At 41.3% G+C, this 17,290-nt stretch overlaps 1 protein-coding gene across 7 annotated transcripts in view; it reads right to left on the bottom strand.

The window, feature by feature from the left end:
* Positions 1-17,290, bottom strand: part of SNRK (SNF related kinase) — a 66,416-nt gene that overhangs the window by 4,887 nt on the left and 44,239 nt on the right. For all 7 annotated transcript variants that reach the window (XM_043885549.1, XM_043885551.1, XM_043885556.1 and 4 more), the window contains 3 exons: positions 8,943-9,084; positions 5,172-5,384; positions 2,361-2,495 (listed from right to left, as the gene is read on the bottom strand). In XM_043885549.1, the coding sequence (XP_043741484.1) occupies positions 2,361-2,495; positions 5,172-5,384; positions 8,943-9,084 (490 nt within the window). The remainder of the gene's footprint in view (positions 1-2,360; positions 2,496-5,171; positions 5,385-8,942; positions 9,085-17,290) is intronic.

Below are 17,290 nucleotides of genomic sequence, written 5' to 3'. Positions count from 1 at the left end.
GCCTTGGGCCCTGGGAAATGGCACCCAACATTCCTTTCGGGATCTATTCCTCAAAGAGCAACCACTCAAAATGCACCCTGGCAAACACTGGGGTGGCCCTGCGGTGGGAGGCACGTCAGACCCCCCAGAGCCGCAGCCAGGCCACTCGAGGCGGGCAGGACAAAGACTGGAGGGGATTCTCTCTCCCCCACAACAGAGCCCACCCAGAAACAAGAGGGAGGGCCCTGCAGCTGAACCAGCCACTGCATCACCACTTCTCATTTACGTGAGTTAATCAGATGGTTAAATAGCTCACATCTATTAAGAACATATCTGGGTCCAATGCTGTGCTAGACTAAATAAGCATGACACTGTGAGAAAATCACAGCTTATCTTAACAAGAGATAAGAAAGTTTGCTAACAAGAACCATAAACGAGCTGCGCTGACAGCACAGTTCACACGCAGAGGGTTGGCTCCCGGAGGACCTCTCAAGGCTCTCGTACTGACCGAGTGCACGTGTTTCCAGCCCACGCTGGCAGGACACAAAGAATGCACCCTCTCCAGGCAGGCTCTCCCTGGCTGGACCCACTGCCCCCTCCACCGCTAACTCTGCTGCTTAACACCAGTCTCCTGTCTCAGGCCGCGTTTCTGCATCCAGGTCACCCTGACCCCAAGGCGCACCCAGCAATGGAAGTGAGTTAGGGTCTGGGATTTTGACAATGAAGACAAGGCAAGTCAGCAGACATCTACCCGTGCCAGTGGGCCCGGGGACCCAGGAGGAGGACAGGCCCCCACAGCATCTCCACTGCCTAGTCCCCAGGTGAGTAACAGAAAATTGCATGGAAGGCTCTGGTACTTCTCTATAGCTGCTGTTGGCTGTGTAACTTCTATAATAAAGTAAAGCCAGTTTCATAAATTTACCTGTCTGATCAACTTTAGATTGAATTCTGATCTGTTCCACTGAAAATAAAATAGTTCAATTCCAAATGTTCCCTTCTCCCAAACACTGAGGTGGCTCCAGGCCAGGCGGTCAGGCCTGCGGTGACTCTGCTCTTTCACACAGGAGGGCTCGGGTCAGGACTAGGCTGACCCTAACCACTCACCGACCTTTTCCTGGTTTGTCCCATGTGCAAGGGTTCCCACCTTCCCTGGGGCCCAGTCCTTTTCCAAGCTGACACCAGACAGAGTGCCTGGTTTTCTTTACTCAAGAAAACATCCAGGATATAAATGAAGTTACCAAAGTCATCTTCCAGTTAAACTAAACTTTTAAATATTTAGTCTCTGGTCACCCGGGAATGTTTTCTTGTCTCTTCTCCGTCGCGCCACCCCAAGCAACAACCTACCCGTGGCAAGCTGACTGCAAGTAATTTAAAATCCAATGGTACTCTTCTTTTAAACAGTAATTTATTATAAATATACACACACATATGTTCATATATAGTTGGATGTACAAGTAGAGAATTACTAAGAATCAAGAGCATCCTTCTGTTTTTGAATCACTATTAAATTCCACTATAATTCCATTATTTTATCTGAACAAAAATAAATTCTAAATAAATTTTCATAATGGTGACAAAAGTAACCCTTCTGTAAGCCTTCCCAAGTTTTGAGGTTAAATGGAAAGCTAATATGGTACAAGAAAAAGAAGAGCAGGAAGGCAGCGGGAGAGCAGCAGCAGCAAAAAGCTGGAAAAGGAAGGGAAGGAAACCACAGGGGAGACGTGTGCAGGGTCACTGCTCTGCCAAAGATGACATGGTGGGGAAAAGCCACAACAGTGACAGCAAACACACGGGACCCAGTTCAAACCACCTCGCATATATATTAATTCATTTATCGCAACGATACCCTCAAGGAGTAAAGAGCATTATTCCACCCATTTCACAGATGAGGAAGCCGAGTCAGAGGTTAGGTGAACTCCCAAGGTGAAGTAGCTAATAAATCAACTAGCTGATCTGTCACATTCCTGCAATCCTGAGATAAGATCATGCCACAGATATGCCCTGCAGGTTTTCTAAAATTATTCCAGATACTGAGGGAAAACCCAGCCTTGTTCCTGGAATAAAACTTAAAAACAAAATGACACGTCAGATCTGGAAGAGTTTAACAGAAACAGCGACAGACACCCTAGCGTGAGGCCGCTTCTGCACAGCCGTCTTCCCAGCCAGGCCAGCAGCACAGCCCATCTCCCCCGAGCCCAGGAGAGGAGGGTGGCCCCGGTGATGAGGACCCCGGCCCCTCCCTCCCGTGGAGCCCACACGGCCTCTCGGCGAGGCCGTCACCGCTCTTTATCCCCTCACCCCACAGAGTCAGGAAACACTGAGGAAAAGTTGGCTATTTCAAAACGTTAACTTACTAAAATCAGTGAAGATTTTTTTCTCACCTAAACTGGGCCTTGATATTGCTAGGGCTTGCAGATCTGGTTTGTATTTCTTTCTCTTGCTTTTCCCTCAGGATCCTTTCAGCAAGCAAGAAGTAAGTGGCTGTGATGTGATTGTACCTGTTGGTTTCCAGGGCCCTGAGGAAGTAAGGGAGAGAGAACATAAGCCGCATCAGCAGGTCTGTCTTCGCACAGCACAACTGAGTTTTTGTTTTTTAAGTAAAAGCAAATGAAATCCAATGACCTGGAATTCTTTAAAATTAAGGGGGGCAGGGAACCCCCACAAAAAGGAGGGGAAAAAAAACCCAAAACCTGGTAGTAGATCATTCTTAAAATTCTAAGAAACAACTGCATAAAAATGGTCGGTTAGTAGGAAAAACCCAAAATGCTGATGGCAGCTGGGCTGGATGTCAGTTTTAGATGCTTAAGATAATGAAATTTCCAAGAATGTATACATTATCCAAAAATTTAATGTGTGTCAGTTTATTTTCACGAGAGTGGCTTACTTGCTTCCGACAGAATTATGAAATGAGTTATGTGAACGTGCACTCAAACACGAGTATCAGTCAGAAAAATCAGAAACGCTTTTCCTTTTACACTATGTGCTTACTGGCATTTTCAGACACTAATGCATTACTAATCTATTGAAAGCATGTTATTAGCCTCTTCTTTGAATAAAATCTGTGAATAAAATGAAATTTGTACATCCACCTCAAAAGTAGTGCTGAGTCCTCAGTCTGGCCGGCACTGTGCTGGGCACATACATGCCCACGGGGCACCCCCCGCCCCCCGCAGCTGGGACGGACCCTGGAGGGGGCGCTACGGAGGAGCCACAAGGCCAGAAACACACGACGATGCTTCAGGACCCTCTGTGTGAGCGAGCTTACACGGTGAACACTCAGGAAGGACACGATACAGAGGCTACTCCTCGTAAAACCACCAGGGCCAGGGTGAGAGATTCTGAAGTCAGACATCGAGGTGAAATCCCAGACCAGAATGACTTCTCAGAGTGTTTCCTCAACCGAGCACCAGATAAAGCTGCGGGCTTGTGTTAAGGGGACTGACAAATGTGTCTCTGAATTCAGGAAGCACCCTGCAATGGGGAGCTGCTCATAATGTGGGCAGCAGGCAAGATTAGCCTGAGAACTGCTGGGAACACCTGAGACTTCAAATTATCTCTCCTTTTGGATTTACAATTGAATTTACATAAATCAAACAGTTCTACAGGACACCACTGCATGTATTTATTTAAGACTCAAGCCAATTCAAGGAGATGCAAATAGCCTTTTATCCACTCAAAAGTGAAAAATCATCCTCTACACATTCCTACGGTGAGTATCCTTGGCAAAAAGAGCAAGTGTCCTGCTCTTCTCCATTTGTTTAGGTCTTTTCAGTAACCGGTCAATCTGTGAAAACTCAAAACACACTCAGAAACCTGCAGATGTTTGTACTTAAACCAAAACTATGAGCCTGAGTTTATTTTTATAAATTCTTCTTTGCCGTATACCCTAAAGCTGCATGTCCTTTATAAAGACACCACCCTTCTCAAGGACCAGACCTGGGGAGCTGAGCCTGACAGCCCACCCCGCTGCAGTGGTACGTCCAGCCCGCAGCCTCCTCCTCCTGGCGGTCAGAAACCTGGGTCAGAACACTCAGCCAGGCCAGAGTGGACCCCTTGAGGGGAATCCCCCAGAGTATATCCTCATTTATCATCCTCAACTGTTTCATCCAATCGGTTAAATGACTTTTGACTTGTAGAACACTTCATATTGTTACAGACAGGACCTCTTAGAGAAATGAATCATTGTTAAAGCAACTGTATCTTTATATTACCCTTGATTTCAAACTTCACAGGTTATAAAAAACTGGCTTCGGTTTTTAAAAAATACAACTAACTTGTGCATCTCATGGGCTCCAGGTTACTGTAGCAAAGGCTCTAAAAAGCCAGACAGTAACATCTGAGTTTCGTTAAGTCGTATGGTCCTTCTCACAGTGACTCCGGTAGCGTGCGCACACACGGCCTTGGCTGTGGGCCTCTACACCCTTACTTATGAAAATGTGTGGCTACAGACAGGCCGACTCCTGCCTTGAAGAACTTGTGGTCTGCCCCTGCTTCCCCGTGGGGACCAGAGGGAGGCCCAGGAGTTAGGAGGACCCAGCAATGGACCGTGTCGCTACCGGGACACAAAACGGTCTACTCCGATTCACCTCTGTGAGCAGGAAGAAAGGCCACAGGACTCACTGACACCACGAGAAATGGTGTGCTTGTCTACTAGAACAAAAATAAAAACAAAAGACAACAAAACCTATGAGCCAGGCCCGGGGCCAGGAACTCTAGAGATAAGTGACGTAAGCCCTGCCAACTGGGAACTCCAACCACGACACCGCGTCCACAGGCCCCGCCCCACTGAGAGCGCCCAGGACTCCCTGGCGGCTCAGTGGTCAAGAACCCGCTGCCAGTGCATGGGACACGGGCTCCTTCCCTGACCCGGAGGTCCCACGTGCCTCGCAGCAAGGCCCGCGCCACAGCTACTGAGCCTGTGCTCTAGGGCCTGGGGACCGCGACTGCCGAGCCCAGGAGCCCTAGAGCCTGCGCCACGACAAGGGAAGCCACCGCTCTGAGAGGCCCGCGCACCTCACCTAGAGGGCAGCCCCCGCTTTCTGCAGCTAGAGAAAAGCCCACGCAGCAACGAAGACCCAGCATAGCCAAAAATAAATAAATAAACAAAATTTTAAGACAAACTTTTTTTTTTTTTAAAGGGCCCAGCCCAAGAACCCTAACCCACGGCCCTGCACTGGCGAGCGCCGACGTACTCGACAATGGCGTCACGGTCCGCTATGTCCCCGAGCACCATGCGCTGGATGATGCTGTTGTGCTCCTCTTCCGACAGGTTTTTATACGACACGAGCGGGATGTTATACTTCGTGGCCGGGGAAGGGTCCACTCCTTGAAGCCAAGGATGGTTTTCAATCTCTTCTAAAGAGGCCCTCCTCTTGGGATCTCTCTGTAGCATTCGTGTGATCAGGCTGGAAAGGAAGGTAAGTCCATTGTTAAAGCAAAGTCCTGGCAGGGATGAGTAATGGTGAGCTACTGTATTTTTCAAAATTGTTTCCTAAACTTATACCATCGATTTTATCAGGTTCACCAGTGCTGATGGTGGGGCTGATGGGAATGAAGGAGATTTGGTGTCGTCAGATTCACAGAATAAAAAATCGTAACCGCCAGACAAGCCCAACACACAGATTCACAGAATAAAAAATCATAACCACCAGACAAGCCAAACACACAAATGCAGTTTCCTATCACCTAGAATTAACACTAGGTATCAACATCTGCCCCTGAGTTAACTGGGGAAGTGGCACACCAGAACCTGATACAACCACCAGCTACAACACAGAGAATAGGGTGCTGAGCTAACTTCTGTTTCCAGGAGAATGAATGACCATCCTGATGAAAGCAACCAAAATGTCATCTACCTTTAGGGGGTTGTGTTGGCAAGAAGGAAGGAGGGATGAAAGACGGGAAGAAAAGATAGAAGGATGAAGAGATGGACGAACTACTCAGCAAGTAAAAATAGAGCAAAAGTAAGACTCTTAGGAGCTAATGACAAAGCTGGCCTTGCTCTGATTTTTCCTGCTTCTGCACTGAGTGACTGAAAACAGAATATACGCAGAATATAATGGTTGTGCAGAGCCTCCTGAAGGTGAGAAGTACAACTAGAACCTAGCAAAGAACTGGGACCCAGCTTCAGTGTGGGGAGGAATGAGAAGTGAGAAACCCATCTTCTGCTAACATGTCAAGGTGGAAACCTGCCTGCCTCAACACTGCTGCAGAGGGGGGAGAGGGGAGTTTCTTCTAAGAACTTCTAGGTACAAGCTGGTCCTCACACAAGTTTGTGGTCCAAATTAATGACACTAAATCTGTGTGGTTACTTTTAAGAGGTTTCAGGGTGGAAATGCCCCTGGGTAGCTAGGAGGAAAGCAAATACAAATTCTTTGTGTCGGAACTATAACTTATAAGAACTTACAAGAAGCCTGACATCCCAATGAAAAAAACAAAATGCAATGGAAACCAAGTTCCACTGCAAGAACTTAAAGACAGGATGGGAAATTAAGAATGCAGACTTCAAATACATCTATATCTATCAGTGAGTACAATAATAATAAATCGAATGAACTCTCCAATTAAAAGACAAAATGCTCAAATGGTTAGATGGTATTAATCCAAATTCTAGCTCCTAGTTGCTAAAAAACGATGTACCTAAAAACAAGACAATAAAAGATTTAAAGAACGGAAAACTATATAGCACATGACTGCTAGCCAAAAGAAGACTGGTGTGATTAGCTAAAACTAGATGACACAGACTGATTTTAAGGCCCAAAGCATTATTAGAATAGACAGGGATACAAAGGTTCAACTCACCAGGAAGACACAACAGTTTTCAACTTGTTTGGATTTAATAATATTCCCCCCCAAAACACCAAAAGCAAAAACTGACAGACTTCCAAATACAAAAAAATAAGCTGACCTGTCATGTTGTATTGATGGGGGTAATAACTCTTTATTTGCCTATGATAGCATTCTACATAGTGGAAGAATATCTCATTAAGTGGTAGATTAAGTCAAATAACTAGGAAAGGATTTAAATAATTTTGAACAGCATAATTAACAAGCTTAGTCTTAAGGATTTATAAAGAAGTCTGACCCAACAATTAGAAAGTGTACATTCTTTTCTAGAATAGAAGGATTATTTACAAAAACTGACTCCATGCTAATCCAAAAGCAAGCCTTACCAAGTTAATAAAAACTAGTACCATATAGACTATAGCCTTGGATCACAATGCAATTAAGTTAGAAATGAATAACAAAAAGCTGATTAGTAAAACCCTTGCACATTTGGAAATTTAAAACACCCTTCTAAAAGTAATGGGTTAAATAAACACACGGAAACTAGACAATAATCAGAACTGAGTAACAAAAGACTATAAATCAAAACTAGTCGGATGCAGGTAAAATGGTACTTAACCACTACATTAGAAAAGAAAAATTTATGGAATATTCAACAGAAGAAAATGGAAAAATGAGCTAATGCATTAAGTAGGTAGCAGGAAATAACACAGACAAAATAGTATCAGTAGCATAAAACAAGCAAAAAAAAATACAACAGTAAATCAAGAAAAACAAAAGACAGCTCTTAGAAACATTAAAATGAACAAACCTCAGGCAGGCCTGATCAAGACAAAAAACAAAGAAAGCAAAAATAGAAGAAGGCAAAAAAATCAATACTAGAATGAAAAAAGGACAACAAATCCACTAATCAACCAGCTTTCATAATATAATTAGAGAATGTTATAAATACTTGAGGCCAAGAAATTTGATAATTTAGATAAAATGGTAAGTTCCTTTAAAAAACAAAACTTAGCAAAACTGACACAGGAAAAAGGAGAAACTGAATGGTCCTATGATTAATTAAAGATAATCCCTCTGAGAAGGAGATGCCAAGAAGAGGCTTCTAAAATATTAGAATTGTTCCTTTTCTTGAGCTGGCTACTGGGTACAAAGGTGCTCACTTTATCACATACACATTTTATCTGTTCTTCTGAATGATATATGTCAACATAAACATAATGTTACTCTGTTTTTTCTTCAGAAAGGGCTATGAAGATACTCCTGAAATACAAACATCTAACACACACACACAACATACACCCACAGACAGCAGCCTGCTTCCGGGATAGAGAATAACAACAGGGCATAAGGATGATGACGATGATAATCACCACCAATATTCATTCTGAGTGTGCTAAGACTGAGCTACAAGCTTTACATACATTAATTCATTTCATTTCCAAAATAACCCTGTAAGGTAGGTTCCACCATTCTCACATCATTAGTAAACTGAAAAACTAGTATTTGAATCTCGAGAGTTTGAATTCCTAAGTTCTTAACTATGGCCTAAGATAGGGATCCACTTGCAGAGAAGATTCCTCAAACTATCAGATTTCCTTCATATCAAATGATGGGAGAAACTAAAAACTTTAAATCAATGAAATACTGAACTTCCAACAGTTCTTTTATTTCATTATGAATTTATCACTATATACATCACAGTGCTATATATAGTACTTTAAATTCCAAATAATCAGCTTGCATGTACTCTTCCTATAGTCACATGAACCAAACAGAGCTCTTTAGTCAACGGCGGGGAGGAGTACATGAATAAAATTATGAAGCACGCCTTGTATACCCAGAAATAGTGTGTTGATAGTCTATTTCAGGAAAGCAAATCCCCTAACTCTTCTCTGGAGCTTTAAATAATTCCAGGAGCAAAAACAGAAAGTAGTTCTTACTGCAGTTCTTCAAGCGAAAGTAACCCACCACTCCTGGAGGCTGAGGAGGCATATAATGGGTTTCTTGAAAACTAGCTTATTTGAAACACAAACTAATACATTATGTTCTCCAACATTAAATTTCAAATCACATTCTGGGGTTAACTCCCAAAACACTCTTACCAAGAGCATAAACACTGGGTTCAAAAGTTAAAATGAACAAAGATACATATACACTTTTTATTTTTTACTTACTCTTTACACTCTTTAGACACGTGGGATGGTACTGTGTATTTGCAATCCATGATCATGGTCAATGTTTCACTGTCATTGGCCTCTTGAAAGGGTGGCTGCCCACATACCAACATGAAAAGGATCACTCCCAGACTCCATATATCTGTAAATCAAAGACATACTGTTAAATACTAAATTAATAAGAAAACTAAAACATTCAGAGGAATAAAAGTACACTATCAAGTTTATTTTATTTTGAACAGGCAAAAAACCTGGGAACAAGTGAAAATGAAAACGACAATCCAAAACCTACGGGATGCAGCAACAGCAGCTCAAAGAAGGAAGTTTAGAGCAAGACAATCCTACTTCAGGAAACAGACAAAAAAGTGGAAGGAAAGAAGTCATAAAGACCAGGTCAGAAATAAATGAAACAGGGATGAAGAAAATAATAGCAAAGATCAATAAAACTAAAACCTGGTTCTTTGAAAAGATAAAGAAAATTGATGAACCTTTAACCAGAAAAGAAAAAAAATGAAAAAGGCTCAAATCAATAAAATTAGAAACGAAAAGTTATAGCAGACACCATAAAATATAAAGGATCACAAGAGTACTATAAGCAGGTGTCTGCCAATAAAACACACAAGCTAAAAGAATTGGACAAATTCTTAGAAAGATACAATCTTCCAAGACTAAACCAGGAAGAAACAGAAACTATGTACAAACCAAAAACAAATAATGACACTAAAACTGTGATTAAAAAAACCAAAAGCTCCCAAACAAAAGTCCAGGAACAGATGGACTCACAGGTGAATTATATCAAGCATTTAGAGAAGTGTTAACATCTATCCTTCAGAAAATATTTCAAAATATGCCTGAGAAAGGAAAACTCCCAAACTCATTCTAAGAGGCCAAGATCACCTTGATACCAAAACCAGAAAAAGATATCACAGAAAAGAAAAATATGGGCCAGTATCATTCATAAACACAGATACAAAAATTCTCAACAAAATACTAGCAAACTGAATTCAACAATGATCAAGTAGGATTTATCCCAGGGATGCAAGGATTTTTCAATATTCACAAATCAATCTGTGTAATATACCACATTAACAAACTGAAGAATAAAAACCAGATGATCATCTCAACAGATGCAAAGGAAAAGCTTCTGACAAAATCCAACACTCATTTATGATAAAAAGTCTCCAGAAAGTGAGCACAAAGGGAACCTACCTCAACCTAATAAAGGCCATTTATGACAAACACACAGATATCATTCTCAACAGTGAAAAGCTGAAAGCATTTCCTCTAAGATCAGGACCAAGAAAGGATGTCCACTCTTGCCACTTTTATTCAACACAGTTTTGGAAGACCTAGCCATAAGAATCAGAGAAGAAAAAGAAAGGGAATACAAGTTGGAAACAAAGTAAAACTGTCACTGTTTGCAGATGAGATGGTATTACACATAGAAAATCCTACATACGCTGCGAGAATACTACTAGAGTTCATCAATGAGTTCAGTGAAGTGGTAGGATACAACACTAATACACAGAAACTTCCTGCATTTCTTTTTTTTTCTATTTATTTTTATTAGTTGGAGGCTAATTACTTTACAGTCTTGTAGTGGTTTTTGCCATACATTGACATGAATCAGCCATACATCCTGCATTTCTATACACTAACAACACAAGATCAGAAAGAGAAATTAAGGAAACAGTATCATTTACCATTGCATCAAAAAGAATAACACCTAGGAATAAACCTACATAAGGAAAAAGATCGATAATCTGAAAACAATGATGAAAGAAATCAAAGATGACACAAACAGATGGAAAGATATACCACGTTCGTGGATTGGAAGAACAATATTGTTAAAATGACTATACTATCCAATGACTGAATGCAATCCCTACCGAATTACCTATGGCATTTTTTCAGATCTATAACAAAAAATCTTAAAATGTATGTGGAAACACAAAGGATCCCGAAAAGCCAAAGCAGTCATGAGAAAGAAAAACAGCTGGAGGAATCAAGCTTTCTGACTTCAGACAATACTATAAAGATACAATAATCAAAACCATATGGTACCTGGCACAAAGACAGGCTTATAGATCAGTAGGACTGAAAGACCAGAAATAAACCTATGTACCTGTGGTCAATTAATCTATGGCAAAGAAGGCAAGAACACACAATGGGGACAAGACAGTCTCTTCAATTAGTGGTGCTGGGAAAACCGGACAGCGATGCCTAAAAGAATGAAATCAGAACACGCTCTAACACAATACACAAAAATATACTCAGAATGGATAAAAGATCTAAATGTAAGGTTAAATACTATAAAAGTCTTAGAAGAAAATATGAGAACACTCTTTGGCATAAAATGCAGGAAATTCTTTTTGGATCCACCTCCTAAAGTAATGAAAAAAATAGGGGGGAGGGATCTAATTAAACTTAAAGGAAACCATAAAAAAAAAAAAAAAGACAATCCACAGAATGGGAGAAAACATTTGCAAATGATCTGACCAACAAGAGATTGATTTCCAAAATATACAAACAGCTCGTGCAATTCAATATATTTTAAAAAAACAACAAACAATAAAAAATGGACAGAAAATCTAAATAGATTTCTCCCAAGAAGACATACAGATGTCCAAAAAACACATGAAAAGATGCTCAACATCACTTATTAGAGAAATGCAAATCAAAACTAATTGAGATATCACATCACCTCAGTCAGAATGGCCATCATCAGAAAGTCTACAAACAATAAATGTTGGAGAGGGTGTGAAGAAAAGGGAACCTTCCTACACTGTTGGTGGCAATGTAAATTGGTAACAGTCACTATGGAGAGGAGTACTGAGATTCTTTGAAAAACTAAAAACAGAGATACCGAATGTTCCAGCAATCCCACTCCTGGGCATAAATCTGCAGAAAACTACTTTTAAAACGTACATGCAATCCCATGTTTTTTTGCAAACTATTTACAACAGCCAAGAGATAGAAACAACCTAAATATCCATCGATAGACAAATAAAGAAGATGTGGTACATATATATTACAATTGACTATTACTTAGCCATAAAAAAGAAATAATGCCATTTGCAGTGACTTGAATAGACTTGGACATCATCATAGTAAATAAGTCAGACAAAGATAAGTATCATGTAACATCACTTTTATGTAGAATCCAAAAAATAATACAAATGAACTTACAAAACAGAAAGAGATTCACTCTTAGAAAACAAACTTAAGGTTACCACAGGGGAAAGACTGATGGGAGGGAAAAATTAGGAGGTTGGGTTTAATGTATACACACAAATATAAATGTATACACGCAGATATACATATATATATATATGTATATATAATATACATATTATAGATCATCATATATATAGATCAGACATATAATAGATCATCAATAAGGATCCACTATACAGCATAAGGAATTCTACTCAATACTCTGTAATAACCTATATAGGAAAGGAATCCGAAAAAAGAATTGATACGTATAACTAAATCACTCTGCTGCATACCTGAAACTAGCACAACATGGTCAATCAACTTTACTCCAATAAATATAAAAACATTTAAAGAAAATGGAAATTTTAAAAAGTCATCTATAACTCAAAGTAAAAAGATCTAGGGAAGAGAAGGTAAGCCCCGATCAGGCAGAGAAGGTATCTGTCTTACTCTGTTTTTATATTCACTTAAGATCCAAGTGTCAGGCACACAGTGAACAGTCAATAAATGTTCAATAAACAAATGAATTATCATTTCTTAGTGACAAGAATAGAAATTTAAAGTACCTATCAGGATTCCCAAATCTATGGACACACACTGCCATTTTCCCCATTACATTATGCACCAGAGATGAAACTAAGACATTAATGCTCTGAAACATGCAAGGGGTTTTGCCCAAGGTTACAACTCTTCAGGCTGTTCTCAAACCTCAACCCTGGTTAGGTAACCACACCATGTGACAGACCAGAAAACTGAAGCTCCTGGAGAGGAAACTTTTCCCGGGCTGGGGTGTCGACGAGGAAAAAGACTGCTATGTGTTACTTCAGAGGAAAGGACTAGGACTGAGGGTGTAAGCAACCAGGAGGGCAACGCTGACTTCAACAGCAGATGCTACCATGATAGTACGTTTCTTATCACTCTAAGTATTTCAGGAAAGGCTGAGTAATCATCTGTCTAATCTCCTGCATAGGCGCCTGGACCAGCTGATAATCTGAGGACCTTCAGAACTCCAGCATTACACTGACTCCTGTGATAACAAACTACCCGCTACTTCTTGCCACTAAATAAAAAATGAAGCCATCACCGAGATGGAAAAATGATGTTTCTTTCAGATGAAAACAGAATGACTCCATTTAGGAAGGACATCATAAGTCATTCATTTAATCCAAAAACGAAAAGTGTAGACATGATAATATCAATGTTCAAGTAACACAACATCAATTCCATGAGCTTTCTAGACCATGGAAAGCTTAGAAGAGAGCAAGTGACAGGGCATGTGGCCTTGGTCACCACATCTGTTAACACTCAACTGCTGTTTTCACTTAAATACTCAAAATTATGTAGATTCCATGGGAATTAAGACTTGTTAATAAAATCTTTTCCTTGCTCCAAGCTAAACAAAAAGGGCAATAAATGCAGAAGCCCAAAAGTTACACACACCTGTGGTTTTTCTATATGTTCAATAAATTTTATTAATTTTCCCAGTAGAAATTATTGAAGGAGATGGGGAAATCTACTAAAATTAAAGCATTTATAAAAATGAGAATGAAAGGAACCTGAGGATCCCTCAGTTCAAACCTTGGCTCCGCAGTGTCCCCAAGAGGCCGCCTGGCACTACTTGCTGGATGCTGGAATTATTTTCCTGCCCCAGGACAGCAGGTAGCTTCGGATTCCACTCCCCTCACTGACCCACACTTCTTTATCTTGATTCTGGAACCCAAAGGGCCATCTCCACTCAAACAATCAGAAATGGTGGCTACTTGCACCTGTTTCTGAAATATTCCATGAGAAGAATTTATAACCTCAGCTCTAGGAATACCTTCTTACGATTTTTAAAGAAAATTATATAGCTGATGTTTAACTTAAACCAGATTTGTACAACATGAACCTGCTATTTCTGGTCACCTGCTCCAACTCTCAAGCCACTGTGAACAAGTGGTAATTACAATTATTCTCCCTTCAATGCATGTGTCCTTCATGGTACACAATGGTCATAATCTAGAAATTAACTGTAAAATAAACCTTCCACTGATGTTCATTACACAAGGACGGAAACTCACATTTTCATTTATAATGTATACTTGACTGTCTCCTCCCCAAAGGAGGAGGCGATTTTAAACTGCTTTCAATAAAAATGCATAAACACTGAGGCAGAGTCAAGATGGCAGGTAGGAGGATGCAGAGTTTGTCTCCTCACAACTAGGGCCACTACCAGGCGCTGAGCGGGACCCTGGACACCTAAGTGGACGGGAGGAACCCCCTTCATGACCAGGCAGAGTTCAGGGGGTTGGGAGGGGAGGAGAAGTGCAGGTGGGGGGACCAGCAACCCTGAGGGACGGCTGAGGGAGGGGAGAGGTTCCCATGCTTGCAGGGGCTCACTCATGGTGAGGAGGTCAGCAAAGAGGGGGATCTCAGGGGACTGGGACCAGAAGGGAATGGGGCCAGTGCTGCTGCTGCCCACTCAGGCCCCGGGCGGCCTGCTGGGTCCAGAGCCTGAACCTCAGTCCCCCGAGGCCCTCTCCAGCCTCGCGGATCCTGGGGGATAACGGGAGGCAGGGAGGGGAGGAAAAGTAGGGGAGAGACGGACGGGAGCCCCTAAGGGGCAGCTGGGGGAGGGGTGGGCGTCCCACGTCCAGGGGTGCCCACTCACTGTAAGATCAGCAAGGATGGGGGAAGACCTTCAGGGGACTGGGGAATTAGAGGGGAGCCAGCCAGCATTTTCCACACCTGCTTGGGTTCTGGCAAGCCTGCTGGGGTCCGGGGCCAAACCTCTCCCTTCCAGCTACACAGAACCTAAGCTCCCTCCCCTGCACCTCCCCCGCAAGGACCTATTCCCCTGCACAGGGGTCCTGAGCCTAGGTACCCCCCCTCGCCAAGACCCTGCCCTCCACAGCAAACCTGCCTCTACCCAACTGCCTGCAAACTCCAGGGCTGAATGCCTCAACCCAAACAACAGTAAAACAGGAACACGGCTTCACCCATCAAAAAAGTGAGACAACAAAAAACAAGTCACGAATGAAAGAACAAGCTAAACATCTACAAGGCCAAATAAAGGAAGAGGAAACAGGCAAGCTACCTGAAAAAGGATGAACAGAAATGATAGCAAGGATGACCCAAAATTTCAGAAATAGAGTGGAGACAGAGATGGAGAAAATATAAGAAATGTGTAACAAGGAGCTAGAACAACAAAAGAACAAATAAACAGTGATAAACAACACAATAACCAAAATGAAAAACACAGCAAAAGAAATCAACAGCAGAATAACTGAGGCAGAAGAACAAACAAGTGAGCTGGAAGACAGAATGTCGAAATAACTGCTGAGGAGCAGAATTTATAAAAAAGAAAAGAATTGAGGACAGTCTCAGAGACCTCTGGGACATTAAACGAACCACCATTCAAATGATAGGGGCCCCTGAAGAAGGGAAAGAGTCTGAGAAAATATTTGAAGAGGTCACAGACAAAAACTTCCCTAACATGAGAAGAAGACGGCCGCCCAAGTTCAGGAAGCAGAGTCCCACACAGCAGGGGTTTCCAGCCTTTCCTGGCACCAGGACCAGCTTCACTGAAGGTAACTTTTCCGTGGACTGGGGGGGAGGAGGTGGTCCAGGCGGTCACGTGAGCAGTGGGAGCGGCAGATGAAGCTCTGCATGTGCATCTTTACTAACGGGCCGCAGACAAGTACCAGGGTTAGGGACCGCTGCCATGCAGGCTAAACCCAAGGAGGAACACACCAAGATACATAAAATTCAAACTAACAAAAATTAAATTCAAAGAAAAAGTATTAAACACAGCAAGGGAAAAGCAACAAATGACATACCAGGAAATCCCCAAAAGGTTATCAGCTGATTTTCAGCAGAAACTATGCAGGCCAGAGAGAGTGGCAGAGAGAAATCAAAAGCTTTACAGACAAGCAAAAGCTAAGAGGCTTTATCACCACCAAACCAGCTTTACAACAAATGCTAAAGGAACTGCTCTAGGCAGAAACATAAGAGAAGAAAAAAAACCGACAAAAACAAACCAAAATCATTTTTAAAATGGTAACAGGCACATACATATTGATAATTACCTTGACTGTAAATGGATTAAACGCTCCAATCAAGAAACACAGACTGGCTGAATGGATACAAAAACAATACCCATATATACGTACGTCATCTACAAGAGACTTACTTCAGAACCAGAGACATGTATAGACTGAAAATGAGGGGATGGGAAGAGATGGTTCATGCAAATGGAAATCAAAACTGGAGTAGTAATACTCTTAGATAAAACAGACTTTACAATAATAGTGCAGGGGGATTTCAACACCCCACTTACACCATGGACAGATAATCCAGACAGAAAATAAGGAAACACAACCTTATATGACACAACAGACCAGACAGATTTAATTGAATTTATAGGACATTCCACTTGAAAGGGCAGAATACACTTCCTGCTCAAGTGCACGTGGAACATCCTCCAGAACAGATCACATCTTGAACCACAAATCAAGCCTTGGAAAATTTAAGACAACTGAAATCATATCAAGCATCTTTTCTGATCACAATGCTGTGAGATTATAAATCAATCACAGGAAAAAAAAAAAAAAGTAAAAAACACAAATATATGGAGGCTAAACAGTGCGCTGCTGAATAACCAAGAGATCATTGAAGGAATCCAAAAAAAAAAAAAAAAAATTTAAAAATACAAGCAAATGACAATGAAAACACGACCCAAATGATGACCCAAAACCTATGTGACACAGCAAAAGCAGCTCTAAGAGGAAGTTTACAGCAATTCAAGAAACAAGAAAAACCTCAAATAAACAATCTTACACCTAAAGTAACTAGAGAAAGAAAAACAAAACCCAAAGTTAGTAAAGGAAAAAAATCATAAACATCAGAGCAGAAAAAATGAACAGAAATAAAGAATACAATAACAAATATCAGTAAAACTAAAAATTGGTTCTTTGAGATCATAAACAAAACTGATGAATCTTTAGCCAGAATCATCAAGAAAAAAGGGAAGAGGACTCACATCAATAAAATGAGAAATGAAAAAGGAGAAATTAGAACTGACATGGCAGAAATACAGAGTCATGAGGCTACTACAAGCAACTATATGCCAATAAAATGGACAACCTTGA

The sequence above is a fragment of the Cervus elaphus genome, chromosome 24, assembly GCF_910594005.1.
Source record: "Cervus elaphus chromosome 24, mCerEla1.1, whole genome shotgun sequence".
NCBI lineage: Eukaryota > Metazoa > Chordata > Mammalia > Artiodactyla > Cervidae > Cervus > Cervus elaphus.
The sequence above is the reverse complement of the archived record's forward strand: the minus strand, read 5'-3'. Positions and strand labels throughout refer to the sequence as shown.